Genomic DNA, 26524 nt, shown 5'->3' on the forward strand with positions numbered 1-26524 from the left:
AGCAACCTAGAACTAAGGAGAAACTTCCTGACAGTTAGAACAATTAACCAGTGGAACAACCTGCCTCCAGAAGCGGTGAATGCTCCAACACTGGAAGTTTTTAAGAAGAAACTGGACAGCCATTTGTCTGAAATGGTATAGGGTTTCCTGCCTGAGCAGGGGGTTGGACTTGATGACCTCCAAGGTCCCTTCCAACTTTTTATTATTATTATTATTATTATTATTATTATTATTATTATTATTGTTGTTGTTGTTGTTGTTGTTGTTGTTATTATTATTATTATTATTATTATTATTATTATTATTATTATCATTTAACAATGGAAGTGCAAGTGATTCCTAAGTCTGGTGCGGTCCTGTGATTTGGTGTTTAATGACTTCAGTGCTTAGCAATGGAGTTGCCAGTTCCAGTTGTAGTTGGTAAACAAGGATTATACTACCGGTAGTGCCCCAACAGAACTGTGCCACCAAAGTAATGGAACCTCTTTCCTGCAATTCTCCCCTCCTCTCTGGGTGATTGGCCGGCCTTCTTTTATTTTATATTTTGATTTTTATGAAGCCAAAAGTTGCCATAATGTCCTGCCCCTAAATTGAAAACACTACTAATGAACATGATGCAGTCAGAGAAATGTGAGAAGTAAGAAAATAATAGAATAATGCTATATGCCAGTGGTGGCGAACCTATGGCACGGGTGCCAGAGGCGGCACTCAGAGCCCTCTCTGTGGGCACGCGCACCGTTGCCCCAGTCCTAGGCCTTCAGCTGGGTTTTATAAAACCTTTTCGCTTTAGGCCTCCACCGCCACGTGCAAAAAAAAAAAAGTTCAATCAATCAGTCAATTTCAATTTCTCGCGGGAAAAAAAAAGATCTTGCAAAGTTGGAATTGATTGATTGAACTTTTTAGTCCCACCCAGTCTGCTGTTACTACTGCAGCCACGCCCACCCAATGGGCCACACCCACCTAATGGGCCACACCCACCCGGAACCCGACGATGCATAAGTGGGTTTTGGGTTGCAGTTTGGGCACTCGGTCTCTAAAAGGTTCGCCATCACTGCTATATGCAGAAGATGTGCAAGTATCTTGGAGATAATCACCCGGAGCTCTTAACATAAACTGGGCTACAGAGAAATGATGATTCTTTAGTTACAAAGCAACCATTGGACGTCTGGGGCCCTTTAGTTTTTTATATTATTAGGGGCAAGGACAAATTTAAATTAACTTTTAGGCAAAAATAGAATATGTATGGGGCTAAGATTATAATGGAAGCAGACCTGGGGAGAGAGAATTGCAGCTCAAGGTCAAGATAAAGTATTAAAAAATCATAGTACAAGAAAGCACTTTTCTTTCCTCTTTCTTAAACAAGTGGGTATCGCAAGAAATAATAACGTTAACAAATTCCTGCAACTAAATCATACCTCCCAGTTCGCATGTCGATATAATGTATAAAATATATGGAGTGTTTTTTATGGGTGCCCTAATTCTGACTGGGAAAACTTGATTTTCAACATCAGGTTAAGCTTCTGTATACACATAACTTATATTCTCTTTGTAATTCTTGTCATCTGCCACTCAGAAGCAGCAGATGCCTAATTTAACATTTGTACACACACCTGAATGAATTCATACATGCCAGAGAAGGGAGCAAATCCTGTTAGTTTGTGAAAAATACTCAATTAAAAATAGTAAAACTATTTTAATATTTCATCTAATTGAGATTGCACTTTTCTGCTTATCCCAGTATGTTCTACAGCAGGGGTGTCCAACCTTGACAACTTTTAAGACTTGTGGACTTCAACTTGCACAAATTCTGGCTGGGAAATTTTCAGAGTTGAAATCCACAAGTCTTAAAAGTTGCCAAGATTGTTCTACAATGAAATCAAAGGATATAACTGTAAGCTCTGTAAGCAGTCAAGCAGTAGTGAATGGAGCATAGTTAGACATATATATTCCTTTGCCTCTCTACTTAAAAAGAAAATGCATATTGCTTTCTTGGCAACAGCATGAAAGTGATTGTCACTATCTTCTTCTGGGATGCTATTTTGGCTTACCAGACTAACATTCGTCCTCCAAATACTAATGAGATCCATCTAGGTTTGGCTAGATGCTGACACCTACCAGAATGAAAGAACCATTACATTTGTACAAATTCACATGTACTATTCACATTCTAGAAAGTGGTATTCAGCACATCTCTTTCTTGAGACAGCTAGCACCGTTCCATAATGGGTAAGTCTATGCATCATGCTGAACTGTAAGGGGATAATTGGTGTTGTTTTTGTTTCAGTAGAATGTATGGAACAGCTATTGTGGTTTACAGCCTAATAGGAATTCAATCCATTGGGATTTAGTCAGTAAACCATGGTTAAACAAAAAGTGATTTGGCGTGATCTGTCAATTCAGCCAATGCTTAGCCAACCTAAAGGACTTGTTTTTGTTACTGCTATTCATCCCTGGAGTTAAGTTGACTTTGCTAGGGGAAAGAATGGAAAGGGGTGACTAGAGAAGCCCAAGAAGGGAGATAGTTTTTGACCTGGAAAATGTCAGTGTCCCTGAGCTGGGAAAATGCAGTTCTGGCTAAAGAGATGATCTGCCCTATAACAACATCTGATGCCTCCCATTCTTGTGGCTGTTTGTAGAGGATCAAGTTTGAATGTTTTTCTTCTGCGGGTCCTGTTGGAATGCCCCTCCTGTTTAGTTTTGTGTTGTAGCAACTGCCTTTTTATTTGAGCCACTTGGAGGGGTGGAGTGCCATTGAACTGTGGATGGCATGGTCATTATGTCCTGCTTCCCTCTCAATGATCTAAAATGAATGAGAAGGAGAGGATGAAAGGCCACTTGCCTGCACGCAAAAGAAGTGGGAGCTAGTCCCCATGTTGATTTCCACCAGGAAACTGCCTCTTAGTAATTACAGCCCCCACTTCCTGAAGAAGAAAAGAGTTTTGTTCTCCCATGACCCTCATTCTCCTGCAAACTCTGCGCTTCCTTGAAGAGACAGACCAGTGGTGGAATGGAACAGGTCAACTGGGGCCTGAGAACTTTAGCAGGTTCTGTCTTCTGGGTGCCGTGCCGTGGAAGGAGGCCTATGCTCATCACCTAATCTTGCCTCCCTGCTAACAATAATAAAAACAAATGATCATACACTTTCCTTAAAAATATGTACTTCTTGTATTGCAGCCAAGCAGTGGGGCTCCGAAAGCCCCTCCCTGTAAGGTGAAAGGGGACCAGAAATAACAAAACAGCTTGGCAACAGAAGGAGATGAATGACACTGGCAGAGACAATTGTTCACTTTAATGCTGCAGGGGACTGTTCACACGCCATTTTGGGGCATCCTGCTGAGCAAGCAAGGAAAGGGGCATCCCAGCTGGTCATGAGATTTGGCTAGCCAGATTGAGCTGAGCTGAATAGATTTCTGTCCATTTAGTTCATGTAGGGTATTATTTTATAGTAGCCCTTTGATTAATTGCAACTTCACTCGATCCAAGGAACAATCTGAAACTACCGTAGATTATTGCAGACACAAAACTGGGAGACTTACGAGCAAGCTATTGGCATTTAGTAACGAAGTCTTAACCCTTTGAAAGGAGTTGTATTTATTATTTATATATTTACAGATCAAATGTATGTGGCCAATGAAAGGCTGAGTGGTGAATAGAAATATATGTAGTCCTTGACTTATAACAGTTTGTTTAGTGACTGTTCAAACTTACAGTGGCACTGAAAAATGTGACTTTTGATCGTTTTTCACACGCAGGACTGTTTCAGCATCACCATGGTCACTTGATTGAAATTAAGACACTTGGCAACTAACTCATATTTATGACGGTCACAGTGTCCCGGGGTCATGTGATCACCTTTTGCAAGCTTCTGACAAGCAAAATCAATGGGGAAGCCAGATTCACTTAACAACCTAACGCAGTGATGGCGAACCTTTTAGAGACTGAGTGCCCAAACTGCAACCCAAAGCCCACTTATACATCGTTGGGTGCCAGGTGGATGTGGCCCATTGGGGGGGTGTGTGGCCAATTGGGGGTGTGGCCTATTGGGTGGGCATGGCTGCAGTAGTAACGGCAGACTGGGTAGGACTAAAAAGTTCAATCAATCAATTCTAACTTTGCAAGATCTTTTTTTTCTCCACGAGAAGTTGAAATTGACCGATTGATTGAACCTTTTTTGTTTTTGCACACAGCAGCGGAGGCCTAAAGCGAAAAGGTTTTTTATAAAACCCAGCTGAAGGCATGCCCACAGAGAGGGCTCTGAGTGCCGCCTCTGGCACCCGTGCCATAGGTTCACCACCACTGACCTAACGTAACACCTGCAATGATTCACTTAACAACTGTAGCAAGAAAGGCTGTAAAAAGGGGCAAAACTCATTTAATACATGTCTCACTTAGCAACAAAAATTTGGGGCTCAATTGTGGTCATAACCCGAGGACTACCTGTAGGTTGTTTCATGGGGTGGGCACCCTGACAGAGAAGGCACAATTTCTAGGACTCATTTTAGATGATGATGCTTCCCCAAGAAGATCCAGGGCAGGCCCACCCTGCCAGATCAAAAGGGACAAACAGAGGCCATTGTGATAGTGTTCCTACAAGTAATCTGCCTCCATACCACATGAGCGACAGCCAGCTCTTTGAATTGTACCTGGAAGCCTGCTGAGAGTCAATGCTGTTCACAAACCAGCAATGTTACATGAGCACACTTTGGCCATCCAATACTGTACGTGCCTCTGCAGTCTGGACCAGCTGGCCAACAATTGTAGGAATTGTTACTGTACTCTCATAGGCTGTCATACGAGCACATTATGTGGGAGTGTCCAAGCAGATTTAAGATGGCCAGGAGCAAATATATATTTAGAATATGAAGACCCAGTGGTCAGCCAACAGAATTTAAATTTGTGGAATATGTAGTCTCTACCAAATGATCTAAAAATAGAACAGTGTAATAGTGTAGTGATTCTCAACCTGTGGTCTGTAGACCCTGGGTGGGAGGCATAATGTCATCACAGGAGATCCACAAAGGCTTGAAGGAACATTATGATTTAAATCTTGAGTTAAGTCTTGGGGATTGGTGGCCATGGTCCGTGGCCACAAAAGGTATTTAAAGGGGCTCTGTGGTGAAGAAAAGGTGGGGAACCACCATAGTAGTGTAATATTTTGTGCACACCTCTCCAGTGTGAAGCCATGGAGGCTTTTCTATCAGCTTCTTCTATTGAGGTGCATCCAAATAATAAGAGGGCAACAATGAAAAGTGCAGGCTGGGGATTTTAACAGTTGTACTCCCAGTATATCTGGGGGGCCCAGGGAGAGCAATGGCTGGTTTACATCAACAGCTGTTGGTCTTGGCAGCTGAATGGAAACTATATATACAGAAGGAACATACATCTGTGCATGAAGTGTTAAAAGCAATGTTCTGGAGGAGGTGATTAGTGGTCATGCCCTGTTGTAAGCACTTCTGAAGATACCTGATTGATCACTGTTTGGAATAGGATGGTGGATCAGTTAAACCTTGACCTCATCTAGGAAGACATTACCTTGACAATCTGAGAAAAATGCCTTGGGTTTTGCAAGTAGTATAGGTAATGTGAGCTGCAGGGTTGTAGGATCTTAGTGTGTTCCTGACAATTGAAAAATGCCATTATTATTCCCCTCTGCAAAGGGAAAAATAGGAAGAATTAAATGCAGAAACGAGGGAGGGAGTAATTTGTTAAGGTAGCCTAGAAAAAGATTTGGCAGAACTTTGACTGAAAAGGGTGCAAGAGGTAACAACGAACAACTTCTGAGAAGTAGAGTGCATCGTTCCGCCACACGTGCTTTTGCTTTAAAATGTTTTAATTTTATTTAATAAGGAAGTATACTTATGCAGCTATTCTTATATAAACATCTTAACTGAAAAGCCCTGAGACAACCTCTCCAGCAATGTTTGCTCTTGTCATGAAAGTAACTAAAAAGGCCAGCTTGTATACATGCACACATACAGTAATATATACCCATCATGCTATTCCCTTTCAGGATAAACAATGTGTTTGGAAAAGGAGTAAGATACAGTAAGCCAAAGACGCGTATTTATTTATTTATTTGAAGTAACTGAACTGAATCCAAATGGATTCGTTTGGCACCCCTACATTCTCCATTCTCTTTCTTCTTCTTTTACCGCACAGTTCTTGCTCTAAGTACTCCAGACCAACTGTGTTCAATCTTTATATTTCTATTCACATTCAACTCTTTCACAGAACAAAGTGGACAAACGTGTACTCTTACACACGCTTTCTCTTCTTTCAACCAATTCCTCACAACAGGCCACGGCCTACCCACCACCTTTCCAGCAATATGCCTTAAAATTCCTCTATCCAGGTCTCTGCTTTTAGGAAACATGAAAGTGCAAATTAATCTACTGTACTTGTTCTAGCTTTTCACCCAAAGGGTTGTTTGCACATATATTTGCCAATCCTCAAAAATGCTGGGCTCCTAAAATGTTTCTTTCTACTGTAAGTGAAAAAAATTGGGGCATTTACAAACTCTTGGGTAAGGGTACTTATATGCTTGAGAAGTCCGCATTGCTTCAGTCTTCACCTGAATGAGAAAAGTGACAGCTAGAATAGGAATGAGAAGCTCGCTCGTCTCCTGTGGTTCGTTTTATTTGTCTTTCTGTTATGTCTGAGCAGTTTGTTAGAGAACTGCCACTGTGTCTGGAGGCTGCCTGATCTGATATGCCCTCTGCTCTGTCACTTGTTTAATATGTTAAAGCCACTAGAGCACTGTGAAAAGGTGTGTGTGTGTGTGTGTGTGTGTGTGTGTGTGTGTGCTGTGTGCTGTGAAGAAGGTCTGGGGAGAAGCCATGCTTGTCTTTCTCCCTCCTCTACTTGGGAGTGTCAAAATGAAAATACAGATGGAGGTGAGAGTACTTTTAATGGGTGGAAACCTTTCTCAACCTTTGACATTTCCTTAGGCCTTGCAAGGAACCCCTTCACACTTACATGTGAGTAACCACTGGTTTGGAAATATTCCTGTAAGACACAATTGGAAAGAGAACAAAAGGTCCTTTATATGCTTTCAGGAATATTCTTACTGGGTTTGCACGGAATATTCTTACTGGGTTTGCACATTATCCAATGCACATTTGAGAAGGGTGGGAAATTATAGGTAGGGACACATGCTTTTCGAATAGGAGATGTTGCGTATTTCTGCTAGGAAGAGGGGGCTGCTGATTGCTCCTCCCTGAGGTCATATAAATAACAATCTATTAATGACTCTTGTTTTCAAAAGTGAATGTTTAAAGGATGTCTTCATCATGAACTGGAGGTATATTTGGCTATTTAACATGGAATTTCAAATAAGAGCAACATAGCAAGTGGACGAACCGTCCATGAACTCTGAATATTAATGTAAGAATAGAAATTCCTACCTCTGGTTTAGGTAAAAATTCTTCCTCTTAAAATGGAAAGCCTTTTGCACCATGTGGAAAAAAATAAGAGTATTGTCTATCAGAATTCTGGATGCCATTCAAAATCATGGTAGTTTCCTTTAAAGTACTTTGTGGCTTGGGTTACTTATGGGATCTCTTGTTGTTTCTATCCATCCCACACGGTCTAGGAGGAGAGCTAGGCTGCAGGTCCTGTCTGCTAAGGACTTTTAGCTGGTGAAGCCCAGGGCAAGCCTTTTCTGTTGTGGCAGCTGCTCTTTGGAAAATCATCCTTCCAGAGATCAGATTGGCCCTGTCCCTTTTGGCCTTAATGTAAGGCTCTGGAGATGTAAAGCTCTGTGCGTGAGTCTGGAGCTCTGGGTGTAAGACAGAGCTCGTTGCTTGGTTGAGGGTTTGATTGCAGCTTTTTAATTTTTTTTCTGAATGCTATGGGTTTTATTTATTTCTGCATATGTTTTTATCATTTTTAATACTATTAGCCACCCAGAGCCATGTATATTATATGGGTGGCCATATAAATCTGCTAAATAAACAAGTCCTCTAAATAATGCTATTTGATTAAAGCTGTAGGAAGGCTCTAGCATGCAAGTTAAGAACATGTGAAAGCAGCTAAAAATCCTCCAGATCTTTAGTCTTTGCCATCATTTTATGATAATAATGGTCTAGCTCAGGGGTGTCAAACTTGCAACGTCACGTGTCGCGACATATCGTGACTTTTTCCCCATTGCTGGAGCTGGGGTGGGTGCGGTTTCGGCATGACGCATCCGGCCCGAGGGACAGCAGTTTGACACACTTGGTCTAGCTTCATGAAGTTTTGAAAAGATTAAGGTATGTAAAGGACTTTGAGCAATAATGGAAAGAATTCAATAAATAATGATGTGCATCTTGGAAATATTAACATACATTGCTAGTTATATTTCTGAGGACTAGGTTTTAACAATCTTTTAACAGTGGGATCCGATAGTTGCTATTCATCTATTTCCTACCGGTAGCATCTTAGTTTATCCTATCTTTCTTCAACAATACCTAGAGTTCCCAATTAGCATGATCACTGCTGAGAATTCTGTCTGTACATCTAAAAAGTTCCCAGATTGGCTGAGGCTGATTTTTACTGGAATGAATGTTTTTGCTCCAATTTTGCCTGTTAAAGCCAAACAGCTTGTGCTGAATACCTGCAAAAAAGAGAGCCCTGTTGTTAAGCTGCAGTAGACTGAATCATGAATTATTTGCTCCCCACCTGGCATTAAAACTTTGAAACTGCTATCATCCAGCTATCATGCCATCCTATTCTCTCTCATTATTCTTGTTACCTAATTGCCACTGTAGCTTTTTGTTCCTAAATTTCACCAGTTGCAAAATTAGATTGCTGCAGGACTCAAGGAACAATGAACTACAGAAAATCTCTATGTATTTCAAGATCTCCTGTGAGGATGTTTCATGTTTCCTGCTGTTCATTGTTTTCCCCAACTAAGCAATGTATGTAGCGGCAGGTAACAAAGTGTTCTGAAATCTGGTCACAAAAATCTTGAGTTCTTTGTTTTTTACATCTTCTGTTCATCTAGAATAAGCATTGTATAATTTTCTGCATATCCCCCCCACACACACAATTTTTTAAAAAGTGATGTATTCTGCATTGAGAACCATCTTCTAGTGCTAACTGTTGCAATGAGGTTGATACAGCATTCTGAGTCATACATGGTATTTTTTTAATGAATGGAAAGCCACTGTTTCCAAGGTTCTCAGTTGACAGTAATGACTATATTTGAATGAAGATCAGTTGTCCCAGCCAACCTTTCCCAAATTGACGCTTTGTAGGCAGGTTAGTTTGCAGCTTGTAAGCCAACATGGTTCAGTACAAGTAGACAAGATCAGACTGGAGAAAGTGGGCCTGGTGGATCTTCCAGAGTTGTCTCTATAAAGAGCAAGGTTTCCCTAAAGTTCTCACTTTTTTATTGTGCATATTTTAAATGTCTTTGTATTTCTTGGTAGCATCCCTGAATTTTTCCTCCTATGGCTTTATCAACATTTGACAAATTTCTCTCCAGCCTTCTTGTTACCTTTGGCTGTTGGTCAACACAAACTCCCCATATCCAAAACTAATTCAGAACTCTGAATAACAGTAGCATTTAAGTTTTGGGATTCTGCCAGGAGACTGACAATCTAATTCCAGTGTCAATAGTTGTTTAGGAGTTGGCTCTTCCTACTTAAGATTAGATTTTTGGACAATCTAAAAGTAGTTCGGTACCTACATCAATGTCCCTAGAGTCTGACTGAGCTTTGTTTTCCAATAACATGGAATACCAGTTGCCCTTCGCTCAGGGCAGAGGTGGATGGGGAAATGAGAGAGAAGAACGGCACTTTGATTGCTGAAGTAGAGCAGAAGGCTTTATGTTTGCTTCCTGAGTTGAAAAACGAAAATCTTGGCACATAAACGTAACACTAAATTGGTTTCCGTAGAGTTTGTTTAATGGTGTGTCTAATGCAACCTTCCCCAACTTGGTGCCCTGCATTGTGTTTGGGATACAGATTACAGATGTCACATCTCGGTCAGCCTGGTCAGTGGCCATGCTGGTTGGAAACTCTGGGAATTGTAATTTCCACACATTCAGTCAGCAGTTTGTTGGCCAAAGCTGGACTAGTGACAGATGAGATTAATAAGGATACAGAGAAAGAAAAATTGGCACATTTGATACCAACTGAAAAATGTCTTGTTTTAGTGTCTAGCTGTATTCTGGAGTCAGACTAAATCAACAAGTGAAGTGTATGCATTGAAGTTAAACAATGAATATCTAATATTCACTGATGTGTATCAGCCAGTTGGTGATTTATTGCCTCAGAAATAATAAAGCACAAAATAAACCCGGATAATTTCTGGTAGAGAGTTGCCGAAATAATTTGTTTTCTCCGTGGTCTCTTATTTTGGCTTTCAGTTAAGATCATAGCCTTGTTAACTCCCACATACAGAAAAAAAATCTTAGTACTATCTATCAGAATTGATTACAAGCTGGCAAATGAATAGATCCAAAAACCAGATCTTGGGAAGAATCAGGGATGGTTTCTGTTCTTAAGAAATGGAGGAAATTCCTTTTCAGTAGAGAAGGCTGAAGCACAAGAATAGCAAGAGCTAAAACATAACAGTTCATGAACCTCTTTGGAAGTACGCAAAAGATGCGGGTGGGCTGTGCAGGGTCAAACTTTCCTGCTTGGATTGCTGCGCTGTTGTAATTTCACCACTGAACATCTTGTTCTGCTTCTGGCAACATTACTGGAAATGTCTAGCCCCATATGAACCCATAAAAAGTATTTATCAAATGGTTTCCCCTCATCCCGTAAAATAATGGCCAAGGCTCCTTTTCCTTTCAAGTCTGAATTTCTTTCAGTTTTCTGGTAAGCAGTGGGGGACCCGTGATGACATTGCGGTTGTGTGGCACTCCTTACTTGATGAGTTTGGCCTAGTTCTGACATAGTCAGATCAGTCTGGCAGTTAATAAGTTTTCCTATTTTGCTCATTCTTTGAGAGAAACCTAATACCGTATGCGTGTTTGTTACATGTTTTTAAAAAATCGTCTTTCTCCCAAGATAGCTGCATTTATCTTGTGGTTCTGCTTTTGAAGCTTCTCTGCTTCGGGATTGCAGAATAGAGGTTTCTACCTCATTCTTGCCACAAAGCCACATTTACCATCCTCTCCTTCCCCAGAGACCTTCTTTTGCAAAACTAAGCTGCTGTGGCTTGCTTTCCCAGCCTCTGGTAGAACATCAAATTGTGACAAGGAAGTTGTATGCATAGATGCTCCACTATTAACAAGGAAAAAAAATTGCACCAAAATAACTCATTTGCCAACCCTTTCACAAAATGTTTCTCAAGTTGGTGCCATTCTAATACTTCAGGCTGCAACTGCTTCCCTCCCAAGTCATTAGCTGAGGAAGCTGAAGATGACGGGGTTGTGGTCCAACACATCTGGAATGTGTCACTTTGGGGAAATCTACTTTAGCAGAAGAGTTCTGGTTGAAATTCTGCAAATCACAGTCCTGAAAAAGAGTCAGATTACAGCCCTCAAAAATCTGATACGGAAAGAAGCTCTTATGTCCTTCCCATGCTCCAGGGCTGGAAAATTATAGCCCTATTAGTGAATTGAATTCTTAGCCTAGTAACACAGAAAAGGGGTTGTATAAATACATATTTAACGTATTGTGGGGTGGTAGTTTAGGAGCATAAGTAGAGAGAGAAGGGAACATTGAACATTCCATGCTGCTAAATTGCTAACACTGCAAACTCTGGATCCAGGGACCAAATCCTTTAATATGAATTAGTTCTAGACAGAGCTAATCAGAATACTTGATGCAAGTTGATCAGATTTTAAGGAAGTTAGTTAACTAATGGTTAGAGACAGAGGACTAAAATTTATAGAATATTACCAAGCACAGAAGTGAGTGAGATGAGTCACGAATTGCTTGGTTTAGAGTAGATTCTCAGGGAAATGATACCTTGTTTTCAAATCTTTGACTTTTGGAAGGTCCTTGAATGGCACAGATTTCTAAAATTCCATCCAAAACTGTACATAACATCAATTTCATGCAGATCAGGAAAAATGAAGGTTGGTGAATGGTTTTCCCTTGAATAGCAGATTGAAAGTTCTTTCTGACGGACTGTCTCCTCTCAGATGGATTGTTGCTGCTTTGCCTGCAGAATCTGATGCTTTTGTCAAAATGACAAAAGCAAGGTTACGGTGCAAGCTCTGCCACTTTCATACATTTATGCATGTTGTGGTGCATATACAAAAGGGGTGGAGCTTACGGTACAACAGTACTTTTGACATTTCCCCCAGTCCTAGGGACATCTTTGGCTCAATTTGTTTCTAGTCCTTAAGCCACAGAACTTCTATAAAAAGGGGCCCAGACTTAATTCTAACGCCAGTTATATGAACCATGTCCATTCATTCAATTGGAGACAAAAGGCTTCTTTTTCAATAATTGCTTTGTGTAATACCTTTAAAAGCAAAGTCAACTTGAGTTAATAATGATAAATTTCATAGATTAATTATTGACTGTGCAAGTAGTATTTTTTTCCTCTGAGTGTCCCACTATTTGTTTTATTTCAATGATCCTGAATATTTTGAAAAAGAGAGAAAAGCTTTCACCTATAATATCTCCTGAGTGATGTCTTAATTATTAAAAGGGATATATAAACAATAAACTAAGAGAGTGAGATGGATAATTTTTATATATTGATTTAATAAATTAACAAAAGGGGCTTATTGGGAATCTCATAAGAAGGGACAAAAAATTGAAAAGAAATCAAGTTCTAAGACATTTTTTGAATGGACTAAAGATTAAGATTGTTAGAAGTAAAAGGAAAGAATATAAAGTTGGTTTATTTGATCATGGCTAAAATAGATATGCTGTTATTTTTGGTAACACTTAATGGACTGACACCAGGACTGAAATGACAATGATTTATGAATATGTTTATAGATAAAGGATAGAATATGGGAAGAAGAGATCGTTTGTTGTATTTTAAGAGATGATATTACTAGAATTGTTTATACTTGTGACGAAGGTGACAAATCTCATCTATATCTATATATCTATGTCATCAATGGGTATAGATACATACACACAATACACATGTATATTACTATATTCTTAGGTTTCTTTCTCTTTTTTTCTTTTTCCTTTTTGTTTTCTGCACCTTCTATTCGTTCTTTTTATTCTGTCTTTTTTAGTTTGAATTAGTTTTTATTGTTGTAATCATAAACTTTAATACAATTACTATTAAAATACTTTTTCCATATTTTGATCATTTTATATATTTTCAGCATTCACTGTTCATTGTTTGAATGAGCTAAAAAGCCCCAAATTTTCATAGGGAATCTCTGCCTTGGGAAATACTGATTTTAGAATGCATTCTCATACATAACTAAAAGATAAACATAAAATAATATCTCAAGATTAAATGAATTGGCTTTTTTTCCTACTGGAGAGTTATTGGGTAGCTTGTAATGTGATATTGTGAGACTACATTTAAGATGAAATATTAGAACATACCGATATACACTTCTAATATCAGAAAATGCATTATGAAGAACAGGAAGCATAGCATCTCTACTCTCTGGAATTCTATATGCTGTCTATAGCAATGACGATGAATTTGACCTCTGTGAATTAGGACCGATTTAGTAGTTATGATATAGTAGACTAAGGGGATGGATTGCAGCTAGTGCCTTGGAAGTATCTAAGTATCAGAGTTTTGGCAGATTGTTGTGGCTTCAAGTAAGGGGAGATTGTTGTGGCTTCAAGTAAGGGCTTCAAGTAAGGACTGTTTTGGAATGCACAGGATGCTCAGTAGCTGTTAATTGAAATTGACATGAAGGCATTGTCTGTCCAGTCACCAATGATCAAAAAGTCCATCTTCCATCAAGTGAGTAGTCCAACAAACCAGTTGGCTATGCCTAATTTAGGTCTTAAAACTAGGATTTCCCCCTAAATTATATTTAGAGGTCCTGATTGTGAATATAGTTTAAAAGCATGGTGCTATTACAGATTAACCTTTTCTCTAGGAACATGATCTAGAGATAATATGTACAATTATGCTATATAGAGGTGGTTAAATACATTTTGAGTACAATATAAAGAGGTGTTTTACCAATAAGTATAGGAAAGAATAGGAATGTGCCATGCCACAGCGGATAAAAATGCTGAGCTTGTCAGCTGGAAAGTTGACAACACAGGTTCGAGATCTAATGCCATGCAACAGGGTGAACTCCCGCTACTTACCCCAGCTCCTATCCACCTGGCAGTTTCAAAAACATGCAAATGCAAGTAGATAAATAGGTATCACTTCAATGGGAAGATAACAATGTTCCATGCACCTTTGGTGTATAGTTATGCTGCCCACATGACCATGGAAATGTCTTCATACAACGTTGGCTCCTCAGCTAAGAAATAGAGATGAGCACTGCCCCCTAGAGTTGGAGATGACTGGACAGGGGAAACCTTTACCTTTATAGGAAAGAATGATGCTTGGTTGGGTATTAAAAACTAGGAAGTGACAATACTCTAGGATTTCTGGAAGACAGGAGATAAGAACAATAACTGCTATCTGACAGAGATGGTAAACAGACAGTTGTCTGTTTGAGATACTAGCAGTTATCCTGGAAGAAGTGTCTGCAATTCTGTTAGTGCAGGATCTTGCAGCTCAGTTTCTCTTGAAGTAATCTTGTAACTTTACCTTAAGTACTTTGCTTATTTTGCAGTTTCATGGGCTTTTGTTGATTTACATAGAAGGTGTGAAACCTATTATTTTCAGTATGAATTCTCTACAATGTTTCCCTTAACAAAATAAATCTGATACTTAATCCTTCACTCTAGATCTTTTCTCTTGCTCCTAAAGCAGGGGTCCTCAACCTTGGCAACTTTAAGACTTGTGGACTTCAACTCCCAGAATTCCTCAGCCAGCTTTGCTGGGAGCTGATGTCCACAAGTCTTAAAGTTGCCAAGGTTGAGGACCCCTGTCCTAAAGTACCGGTAGGCTGGAAATACATCAGAGGACACTTCTGAACATTTGAAGTAAAATAGCAATGGTTTGGGTTCTTAGTTGCTTGTCTACACAGCAACAAATAAGACACATTGTTGAACAGTTTCAGAATTTTTCAGTGGGGACTCAGGAAAAAAAATGACTTCGATGTTTGCAATATTTGCTTTCAAGGCACATTTCTGCATTTGTCTGTTGCATTCTTCACGGCTTCTTGAGAATGAGAAGGAGACTTTTCAATGTCAAAATTTTCTGTGAAAGCCTCAATATTTTCAGATGAACGAAAGTGTGTTGAAGGCTCTAGCAAGCCATTGGGGAAGCAATTAATCTATAGTCAGAATTAACTCAGTCTTTGTTTTTTTATGTAATCACATATGCCAATTAGATATTAATATATTAGTATAAGATCTTATGAATGACCCAATAACTGAATTTGGACGAAGCTTAATCTTTAACAACATTTGGCTTCAGATATTCACTTTATCATGGAATATTGCAGAAAGAGTGAGTTAAAACATTTTGCCCTCTTCCTCTGTATATATGCTTTAATCACAGGCCATTTCCCAGAGCTATTATGAAACACAGTATAGGTGTTGTATATTGTGTTGCTCTGTAAAGTTTTTTACTCTACTTGCAGCCAAAAGGACTAAATCTGAAATAAATTCTGCCACTTCTGTTAGATGGGCTCTGTAAGTGAGTGTTGTTTCTTCCATAATTGTATGTATGAATGCAAAGTGACTTTCTTAGTTTCTGGCTGAAGAATTCTCTATTTAAACAATGGGTCAACAAATCCCTCCATTAAAACAGGATTAACTGTACTTTCTTTCACTGAAGAATTGCCACTTGAGGATCGAATCAGTTTCTTAAGAGAGAAGTAGAGAATAAGTTGCTGTTTGGCCTTTCTCCAAAGCAAGTAGCACCCCCCCACCCCCACTGCCTTGTAATCAATGTTTCCTCACTGTAGAGGCAATTGATTAATCATGCAATTGGAGACTCTGGCAAGGGGAGGGAGAAAGTGGGAAAAAAAACCCTGGTCTTTCTATAAAACAATGCTTGGAATAAAGTAGGAGTGAGTAAAAAGATCGGTCAGAGCAGATTTCTGGGTATTTGCATTATTGTAGGTGTTTCTGCCTCCTAATTATCTCATTGTCCAAACAACTGAGCAGCTTTGCTGAAAAAGAATACTTGTGGGAAAAACCAAGAACGTATCTGTGCGTGAAAGGATTGTGAGATTGGTTCTGGGGGTAAATCACAAATTTCTGGGCTGAGCACGTGCTATTGCAGTGCCTTGTTTTTAATGCTTAACATTTGATCCACCAATTTGAGTCCCTAGTTTTGCAGCCTGCTAAGGTTGGAGGGATTTTGGATTCGCTCTGTCTCTCATGCATACTACTAGCAAGGCATTCAAGTGCATCTTGGAAGTCTGAAGTTTTGTGCTTGTTGTTACTTTTAGAAAGGAAAATGATTCATAATCATTCCTTATTGTCCTGTCTTCTGCCAATTTGAAAGTTTCTCAGTAAAAGAAGAGATCCCTCGGCTATTTCTGATTTAGAATCTGAAGCATCGTTAACCGCATCAGGACCATTCTGATACAACAAGGATAAGAGTATATTTTATGCCCTAAATAACTACTTTGCTTGCCAGTAGTCAGGTGCCCTGACTTCCAAAGCATTTCCGGATCTCTTGGCTGACTGTGGTTGGAATGCAAGGTGGAGACAGAGTCATATTCATAGGCATGAATCCTCTTCTGGATTTCTGAAACCCTTTAAATAGTGCAAAAACACATGTCCAGTTTTTAGAGCAGTGGTTCTCAACCTTTTTAATGCCGCGACCCCAACCGGTCGTAAGTCGAGGACTAAACCGGCCGTAAGTCGAGGACTAAACCGGTCGTAAGTCGAGGACTACCCAACCGGTCGTAAGTCGAGGACTTTCCCTGCCCGGGAGCGCTGCGCATGCGTGGTTCCGCCCCCTGTGCCAGCCGAGGCGTAGCTGGCAAGCGGCAGAGACGGAGCAGGCCGACCACCAGCTGGCCCAGCCCAAGGGAGGTAAGGCACCCGTCGGAAAAGGGGAAAAAATGGTGGACAAAAAATGGCAGACAGCCTTGCTTGGCGACCCCCGTGAAATGGTCGATCGACCCCAAATTGGGTCCCGACCCACAGGTTGAGAACCACTGTTTTAGAGGTACTGTTCACGTGAAAGGAATTTGGCTTTCCTCAAATCTGCTATCTTCTTTCTCCCTTCTTTCCTCCCATAACATGGCTAATATCATCATGAAATGCTATTTCATGCTATCTGCCACTAGAGAGAGAATATTATTAAATGTTTGTGAGCAACTTTGAAATGATAAAAAAGACACAAATGTAAGAAAATAACACACACTGGGCATTACTTCTTTATGAAATAGAAATAAAGTGAGATTACACAATAAATTTAATAATAATAATAATAATAATAATAATAATAATAATAATAATAATAATAATAATAATAAGAAGTTGGAAGGGACCTTGAAGGTCATCTAGTCCAACCCCCTGCTCAGGCAGGAAACCTTATACCATTTCAGACAAATGGCTGTCTAGTCTCTTCTTAAAAACTTCCAGTGTTGGAGCATTCACCGCTTCTGGAGGCAGGTTGTTCCACTGGTTAATTGTTCTAGGTTGCTTCTCTCTTTGGTTAGTTTCCATCCATTGCTTCTTGTCCTGCCTTTTAGGTGCTTTGGAGAATAGCTTGACTCCCTCTTCTTTGTGGCAGCCCCTGAGATATTGGAACACTGCTATCATGTCCCCCCTTGTCCTTCTCTTCCTTAAACTAGACATACCCAATTCCAGCAACTGTTCCTCATATGTTTTAGCCTTCAGTCTTCTAACCATCTTTGTTGAAAATGGGACATTTTCATCTGTCCCATTGTTGTGTTATCTTTCTGTTTAGCTATTATTATTAATGTTTGTTTGATTGGCATTTTTGTTTCTGCCCCAAAGCTGTAAGGATAATCTAAAACATTTCTTTTAACATGTCTTGTTAGACCACATATTATTACCACAGATTGCATACATTGCTATGCAACACAGCATAACTAAAGATGGAGTTTTTTCTTGTGCACGTAAAGTTAACCAAATTTTATATTGCATCATATGTGAAATTCTTCATAAATTAAAAATAGCATTTGGATCTATTATGATTTTTCTGTATTTATTATTTGTCCAAGATTCCAGTGCACACACATTTCTTTCTAACTTGCATGTCTATCTATGCACATAATTTTTGCCAAATATTCATATCTCTGCAACATATTTCCTGATAAATGCATTTTTGCTTACCTTGAAGAATATACACATTTTTCCACACTTTGAAACTTTCATCTGAGAATAGCACCACAAATGCTCAGAGAAATATAATTTTCATAGGATAACTAATTTTTAATTCATTTATCAGTCTGAAAGTTGGAAATTAATCACACCATTTGATTATTCAATACAGTGGATGCATTTCCTATCATTTGCACACGGTTTGGTTGCGTTTAGTAGTGGCACCCAGTTAGTGGTAGAATAATATATATTATTTTATGACATAAATTGGAAAATATTTTGCAAGGTGACCTTGTATGAATGCTTTTTTGTATCCTTATTTTTCCAGGCTCTTCTCTAAGATAATGCTGATTCTTTTCTTCCTGCAGGTGCAGCTAGTAGCAGCTCTGAGTGTTCCTGTGGCCGCAACCATTTCACCTGCGCTGTTAGTGCTTTTGGCGAATGCACTTGTATCCCTGCTCAGTGGCAGTGTGATGGCGACAATGACTGTGGAGATCATAGTGACGAAGATGGTTGTAGTAAGAAAATAATCCATAATTAGGAGGGAGGGATTGAGGCTGAAGAAGACTTCCATGTGTTTTTTATGCTTTTGTATTTGGTTCTTTTAAAAAGGCATATGCCTTATTTTTCCTAAAGGGTCACTTTAAGATTCTATTATTAGAGTCCGGAAGACCAAATGCATGTTGCTAATTTATGAAATGCTGAAACCTGACCACTCTCCAACCACTGTCATTGACCTTCTTGGAAACTAGTAGAGGCAAGGTTTTGTTACATTATCTTTTGTGCTCCACAGATATAGCAGACGGAGCCAAAACCGAGTTTTGCATTTTGTGTGTTTCTTTATTTTATGAACTAGCAGGGACTCACTTGTATTATCACACCATTATAAAAGAAGTGTAAGTGGTGATTTGAACTCTGAACTGTTCACATTTTGAGATCACCACTCACTGATTGGCAGTTGCAGGCTAAGTTTATAACTGCTGCTGGTGGTAGAGGAAAGTATAAGCTAATAGAGATCTTGGAGATTTTTAAATACACTCATAAATTGAGAATGAGAATGATTAGAGGGGAGAGAAAGTGGACTGGAAATGGAGGAAGGACGCAGAATGAAACATGGTAACAGCAGAAAGAATATAGCATTCAGCACTTCTGCTGTGATTCCTTCTGAAAGAAGTTAGTCGTGATGGCAGATCTTGGATGCTAGTTTTCTTTGTCATTTATGCAATTATTTCTATAGCCCTTTTTGTAGGATTATCTGAGAACCGATTTTCTAATAGATAGATAGATAGATAGATGATAGATAGATAGATAGATAGATAGATAGATAGATAGATAGATAGATAGATAGATAGATAGATGATAGATAGATAGATAGATAGATGGATGGATGGATGGATGATAGAATTGAATTCCCCTAAAAACTGAAATGGGAGACAAGTACTATACATACCTGTGAACTTGTACCATATTAAACTGAAGAGGATCCCCTTTCCCATGCTTTCTCCAAATACATATTTTTGTTTTGCAAAAATAACCCTATATACACTAAGTATCATTGCTGAATTGGGAGCTAGATTAGCGCTGTTATCTTTAAAAGGTGGGTAATATTTTAAAAAATCAAATATTCTTTTATTTTATATATACTTTGCAAAATTACTTGCTATTGCTTTTTGCTAGGATTAAAAAAAAAAGGAGGAGGAGGAGGAGGTCCAAACTGCAGCCTTGAGATTTCCAGTTTCTCCCATCTAAGTGGATTTTAGGGAAGTAGATAAATGAATGCTTCCCTTGGAGAGTCTCTTTTGGAATAATTATAGTTTTTAGATCTGACATTTACAAATAAACCATCTACTTGCCAAAGAAATGCAGAGAAAAATGGGACATCCCCTTTGCATATAGTTTTTAGTACAATGACAGTATATACTATAGGGCAGTGATGGCGAACCTTTTAGAGACCGAGTGCCCAAACTGCACCCCACTTATTTATTGCCGGGTGCCAGGTGGGCGTGGCCCACTGGGTGGGTGTGGCTATGGTGGTCATGGCAGACTGGGTGGGTGTGGCCAAGGTGGGTGTGCTCACTTCGATGTTGCTCATGGGGAGGGATGCCTGTGGGGGATGGGCAGGGTTGGGGGAGATCCAGGGGGTCTCTGGCAGGTGGGGCGATGGGCAGGAGGCTTGCCTGCGGGCTGAGGCGAGGCAGGGCGAGGCAGGGTGGGGCGGGAGTGCCATTGTCGCAGGGCAAGGCGATGCAGGGGCCGGAGCGGCTGCTGCCAGACACCGTTGGCCCCCGCAGAGAGGCCAGTGAGCGCATGGGGGCCGACAGTGTCCGGCAGTAGCCACAGCCTGCCGGCCCCTTGACTGGCACACTCTGGGGCTCCACAGCCCACTGCCAGCAGTTCAGAGAAGCCGCCTCTGAGCTGGACGGCTGGCTGACAGCTGAGGAGGCGATGCAGTGGGTCGTGCCCGGGAAAAGGAGAGCATGCGAGTTCAGGAGGGATGGGACGGGGGGGAGGGAAACCAGCCGTGCTAGGAAGCATCCGGCCACGTGAGACCTCGGCGAGTTAGCAGGCGGTTGGTTGAAGAGGGACGGTTGCCATCTCCGGGGCATGCCGCATGTGCCCACAGAGAGGGCTCTGAGTGCCGCCTCTGGCACGCGTGCCATAGGTTCGCCACCACTTCTATAGGGATAGAAATCCAAGGTGGAAGTGGATCTCACAAGTTTATCTCACTGAAATATCTGATTTCCAAAATTTATTTAATTATTTTAAAAAAATTATATTAGGGCCATTTTGTGTCGGTTTTTTTTACATCTTTTAATTGTGCAACATCCCTTTCTGAAATTTTTCTGTCGTTACCTTCCCATCCTTTTCCTTATCAAAAGTTTGTAAGCCTTATCAAGTGAAACGAGTCGTGAACCTCAGATGTTTTGCATGTTTTTAGTGACTTTTTATTTGGCCTCATCACTTTTAGCAACTGATGGGTCTGCGTGTGCAGTGCTTCATATTTGATTTCAAAGGGGTGCCAAGCGCAGCTGCTGGTGGCAGAAGGATGGTGCAATGTCCGTACCCACATGTTCTCTGAAGCTCCATCCTGGAATCAAATATGAACCACCGCAGAGCCCCAGGAACTAATAGAGGATATTTTGCCATTTAAGACAGTTTTTGAGGTCCTTTCTTTTAAATGGACATGATAATTGTATATAATGTTTGGAAGAACTGAACACGTCCTAGTCTTAGATAATAAGGACGGTTGAAGCAGTAGGACTGTAACCCTACCTGTTTGGGTGATTGTATTCATCTGTATTGCTTTATGCCCTGACTTGTTTGTCACGCTTTTGTTTTGTGAACAATTGGATTGTGAACAATTGGTTCACACAAGCCAGAAATTGGTAGGTTGTAAATTCCACATGCTCTCCAGCCTCCCATATGTAACTTCCAAAGCCCAACAGAATGGGCTACAGCTTTTTAAAAGTGTATTGGAGGAGGGATTTGTTGGCATTTAAGGAGCAAAATTATTGTCGCTAGCATTGTCGCTACTTTCAGAGCATTGGGTTATTTACTTCACTCCTTTAAAACTGTATGTAAGCCCTGAATGTACCACCACCACACCAGAAATCTCCAGCTTTTTCCACTACGCTCATATATTTATTTTAAAGATTTATACAGTTGCCCATCTTATACAACTCTAGTTGGCTCACAACAACAATAAAAACCAGTAACTATAAAACAAAAAAATCATAAAACAATAAAACAAAAGCGCCACCCCTTAATCATCCCCTTGGGATGCCCCTCAGTAAGCACCAGTTGCTTAAAATTGTGACATTTTAGACTGGCAACTTTTGCAGTTATGGGGAAGCTCCATGCAAACTGAGGAGACAAGCAGACAAACTTTGCAGAGCAGATGATGCTTGAAATAGAAAAGGATACAGAACAGCTTGAGCGGAAATCTCAGATCAGATTACAGCAATTGTACACGGGCAAAACAGAATTCACTTTCCCAGAAGGAATCAAAGCAAAAAAGAAACTGAAATAAGTAAATAAGAGTCAACCAGGTTCCTTGTATCTTCTTCACAATATACCTCTCCGTTTTGCGGACACTTCCCACTTCTGGATCAGTTTTGATTTTCTCTTGAGATGTTTTCTTCCACCGCTCTGGTTCAAGTTATAGATCAAATTACTGACTGCTTTTTAAGACTGAGGATGGGTGGGTGAGGGTCAGTAAAGAAACAAGCCCACTCTTCTATGTTAAATGTATTAGGGGGAAATGGCACTTTGAACTGAGAGGAGGAAAAAGAGGGTAAAGAATTACATTGGAAAGAATAGTAATAATTATGTCTTCCAACAGCTAACTTTATGGACGGAAAGATTAATTATTGCTACACAATAGATTAATGAAAGTGGCAGCCCTTTGCATAACCTCTTCAAAGCTGGAAATGGTAGCATGACAAAGAACAATTAATTAGATGCGTTCATAGGTGAACCAGGAAAGAAGAGGCATGTATATAACAGTAGGAGGTAGGAAATATTTGTATACTTGGCAGCCTTTATATGTGAGGACTTTTTCAGCAACCAGTCCTCAAAATATCTGAAGTGGCAGTAAAAAAGATGTTGAGACTCTAGAAAGAGTACAGAGAAGAGCAACAAAGATGATTAGGGGACTGGAGGCTAAAGCATATAAGGAAAGGCTGCTGGAATTGGGTATATCTAATTTAACGAAGAGAAGGCCGAGGGGGGACATGATAGCAGTGTTCCAATATCTCAGGGGCTGCCACAAAGAAGAGGGAGTCAAGCTATTCTCCAAGGCGCCTGGAGGCAGGACAAGAAGCAACGGATGGAAACTAATCAAGGAGAGAGGCAATCTGGAACTAAGGAGAAACTTCCTGACAGTGAGAACAATTAACCAGTGGAACAACCTGCCTCCAGAAGCAGTGAATGCTCCAACACTGGAAGTTTTTAAGAAGAGACTGGACAGCCATTTGTCCGAAATGGTATAGGGTTTCCTGCCTGAGCAGGGGGTTGGACTAGATGACCTTCAAGGTCCCTTCTAACTTTACTACTACTNTATTATTATTATTATTATTATTATTATTATTATTATTATTATTATTATTATTATTATTAACTAGCTCCAAACCCCCTTCAATAAGTGGAAATTTTGTAAATACGATTTTGGGGTTTCCCCAACAGAAGAAGACCAGAATCATAGTAAACATGTAACAAGCTCAGTCTTGCATAATGGGTGTTGCAAGCAATTCTTTGATAGAATTTGAAACATCAGTCTTTGCCTAAATTATGAGGAAACCTTGCCTACTAGACAGACAAGACCTTCCAGAAACTGGAATTAGCATTAGATAATTCATTAAAAGCAGATTCTTGCTGATTGAAGACATTCATTATATACATGTCCCACTATAAATAAATGGAAATTCAGTGTCCTGGATAGTATTTGGCAACACTTTCAAGTTAGAGAATAAAAATGTTGGAGCGAACAACTAATAGTATGTAAAGATTATCTGAGAACAAGTCCCATTGAATAGTTTTGAGTATAAGATTTTTATTTATTTTATTTTAAATTATTAGATGTTGGTTTTGATTGTTGAATGTCCTGATCAGTTCCCCGATTTCCCTACTCTTTGTCTTTGAATTTAGCATTTATTTTCTCCTGGCATCTTTCTCTGAGAGACTTCCTTCCTTGAAGTCTTGTTCTCATTTCTTTAACTTCCTTGCTTCAGAGTGCCTGATTTCCTAGATTTCATCTCATATCTTGAAGGAGAGTTATATTTATCACTGAAGTGAAAATATAGCTTCATTTGTTCGCAGTGGATATTTCAGTAGATAGTAAATGTACCGTAGCCTTTTCTCTCTGTGCTTTGATTACTGTACAAACACAATCATTGCATTTCTAGCAGTCTTTCTGAGACCTATCAGTGCAGCTGATAGATTTTGTCAATCTCACACCCGAACCAGCCTGTAACTCAGTTGCTGTCTGTCTCCTGAGTCTCTCATCTTTTGAGACCTGAAGAACACTGAACGGTCTTCTGCTCTCAAGAAATATGTCTCCTTGTTTTTCATATTTCTCCTAAATCTCCTTTTTCCTACTCATCAATAATCCAAAAGTGGTATGTTTATTTATAAAGAACTATTTACACGTGTCCCACTTATATGGTATTAGACTTCATATGCGCATTTCCTGCAGTTCATTTATGTTTTCTATTTTGACAAGGGTAGTAATGTATACAGGACTTTTTTTAGAATTCCCAGTTAAAGCCTTCTCTCATCTAGGAATGCCATAGATTGGAAAAGATTTCAGGTATTGAGAGATCCTTCAGTAGTCCTTCATATCAGCAGGGAGGTGGTGGAGAGGAAATTAATGAGACTGAAACTTGCTCTTAGACGTTCATTGAGTAGAATCATATAGGGCAAAATGACAGCTGAATCTTCCCAGGATCATATGTACTTGGGTGTGGTGTTTAATTTGTTGGTCAGCCAGCTTTATAAATTTGGTGAAGCTTTCTTAAGGGAACCAGAAATACCATATCAGGAGAAGGACGGGTGTTTCGAAAGACCGTGACATTTGCAAAGACTGTAAAGAGACTCTTGATCTTAATGAAAAAGCCTTGGAAGCCTTTTTTTCTGAATAATGGCTATTTAAGTACATGGCCAAGTTTCCTAGTGCAGTGATAAAATTTCTGAGCATAGCTGAGTTGAGACATGTTCTCCATTAAATAGGAAGGTCACTATGTGGTCAGCAAACACACGAAACAAATATTTACTTGTCTGTTGACTGAACTGTGTCCTTCTTAGTAAGTGTGTATTCTCAAACTCTGCTTATCAGGAAGAATCTATGGGAATCTTGATATAAAATATGGATGTTCTTCCCTATTGTTTAGATTACTCTTGCTGCCATGCACTTTCTAAATGTGTTAATGGCCAGGAATGATGGAAAATATACTCTAACACATTTGGACTTGTCAACACGGGGGGGGGAGAGAAATGTTTCCACACCCATCATCTTTGTTTCAAGATTTGTCTAAGGTATTTGCAAAAGATAAGTGTGATTTTGATGACAGTCTGGGGGTGTGTGTGAGGGAAATTGGTGTGAAATTTGCTTTTATTTCTAGATCTTTTGTGTATGTGTGTGTCATTTTTTCCCGGACATATTTTCCTCATAGACATCTTTCATTTGTTTTAAATGATCATAACAGATTATTATTAAGGAAAAAATAATCTATTCATACTTTCTTAATTAAAGGACTAGTACCCTAACTAAAGGCATTGTTTTGCATGATTAATAATGAAAGTTGACGTATATTAGCTGAGTTGCTTAGCAGACTTCATATCTAAAGAAAAAATATATTGAACTTGAATTTGGCTTTTTTGTGATTCAGGAAAGTAACAGTTGATGTCTGTGCATGTCTTTATTGAGCTTTTTAAAATGCTTCAGATTTGGTTGCCTGGCTGTCTCCGAGCTGGAAAAAGTATAGACACAAATGAATTATATCTACAGTTTTTTCCAGGGCTCAAGTTGTCAGGGTGCTGCTATGAATGAGTGCAATTTCCTCTCCAGTGAGAGTTTGGAAGTCAGTCTTAGGTTTGTGGAATCTTCATCATCATATAAAGATTAGATTACTTAAGCTGCAAATGTAAATTTAATTTCTGGCAGCAGCAGGGGGCACACATTCAGTACTGCCTTACCCCAGGGTTGACCCACTCATTTCTCTCTATGGAGGGACAGCAAAGGAAAGAGTATAAAAGCATTTAAGATTTCTTATGGGGAACATAATATTCAAAAAACTTGTGATCCAAATTATCCAATTGGGCAAACATTGATCTTGAACTGCATCCATTTTCCCACAGCTAGGTTCTTTTCAGAGTGTAGGGCTACCTTTTCCATTAATCCCAACCAGCATTGTCAACTATTAGGGAGTAGGGGAGTTAATGGTGAAAGTATCTTACCCAGTCGTGATTGGGGAAGACTAGGTTACACGGTGATAGCTTTACAATAATCATCAATTTCAGAGTATGTGGATATCAAAAGTTAAGAGATGGAATGGTGCAAAAAAGAATTTTATTTTACTCAACCCACCCACAGATTTTTGGGGAAAAATTAGAAGAAGGAGTGCTATGTATGTTTCATAAAGCTCCAGGTGGAAGGGGGGAATATAAATATATTGTAATGGCAACAATTCAGATAAAAGGAAGGATCTGTAATAGAAGACAAAATGAAGAAGGCTGTCAAAATAAAAGTGCATTCTGGAAATAAGGTTTAC

At 39.6% G+C, this 26524-nt stretch overlaps 1 protein-coding gene across 1 annotated transcript in view; it reads left to right on the top strand.

Annotated features, from left to right (window-relative positions):
* Positions 1-14095: 14095 nt before the first annotated feature.
* LRP4 (LDL receptor related protein 4) overlaps positions 14096-26524 on the top strand; it is a 58457-nt gene continuing 46028 nt past the window's right edge. The window contains exons 1-2 of the mRNA XM_029285726.1: positions 14096-14240; positions 18599-18775. Coding sequence (XP_029141559.1) covers positions 14096-14240; positions 18599-18775 — 322 coding nt within the window. The remainder of the gene's footprint in view (positions 14241-18598; positions 18776-26524) is intronic.

This window comes from Protobothrops mucrosquamatus, unplaced genomic scaffold (genome assembly GCF_001527695.2).
Source record: "Protobothrops mucrosquamatus isolate PMUCROS unplaced genomic scaffold, P.Mucros_1.0 scaffold2131, whole genome shotgun sequence".
Lineage (NCBI taxonomy): Eukaryota > Metazoa > Chordata > Lepidosauria > Squamata > Viperidae > Protobothrops > Protobothrops mucrosquamatus.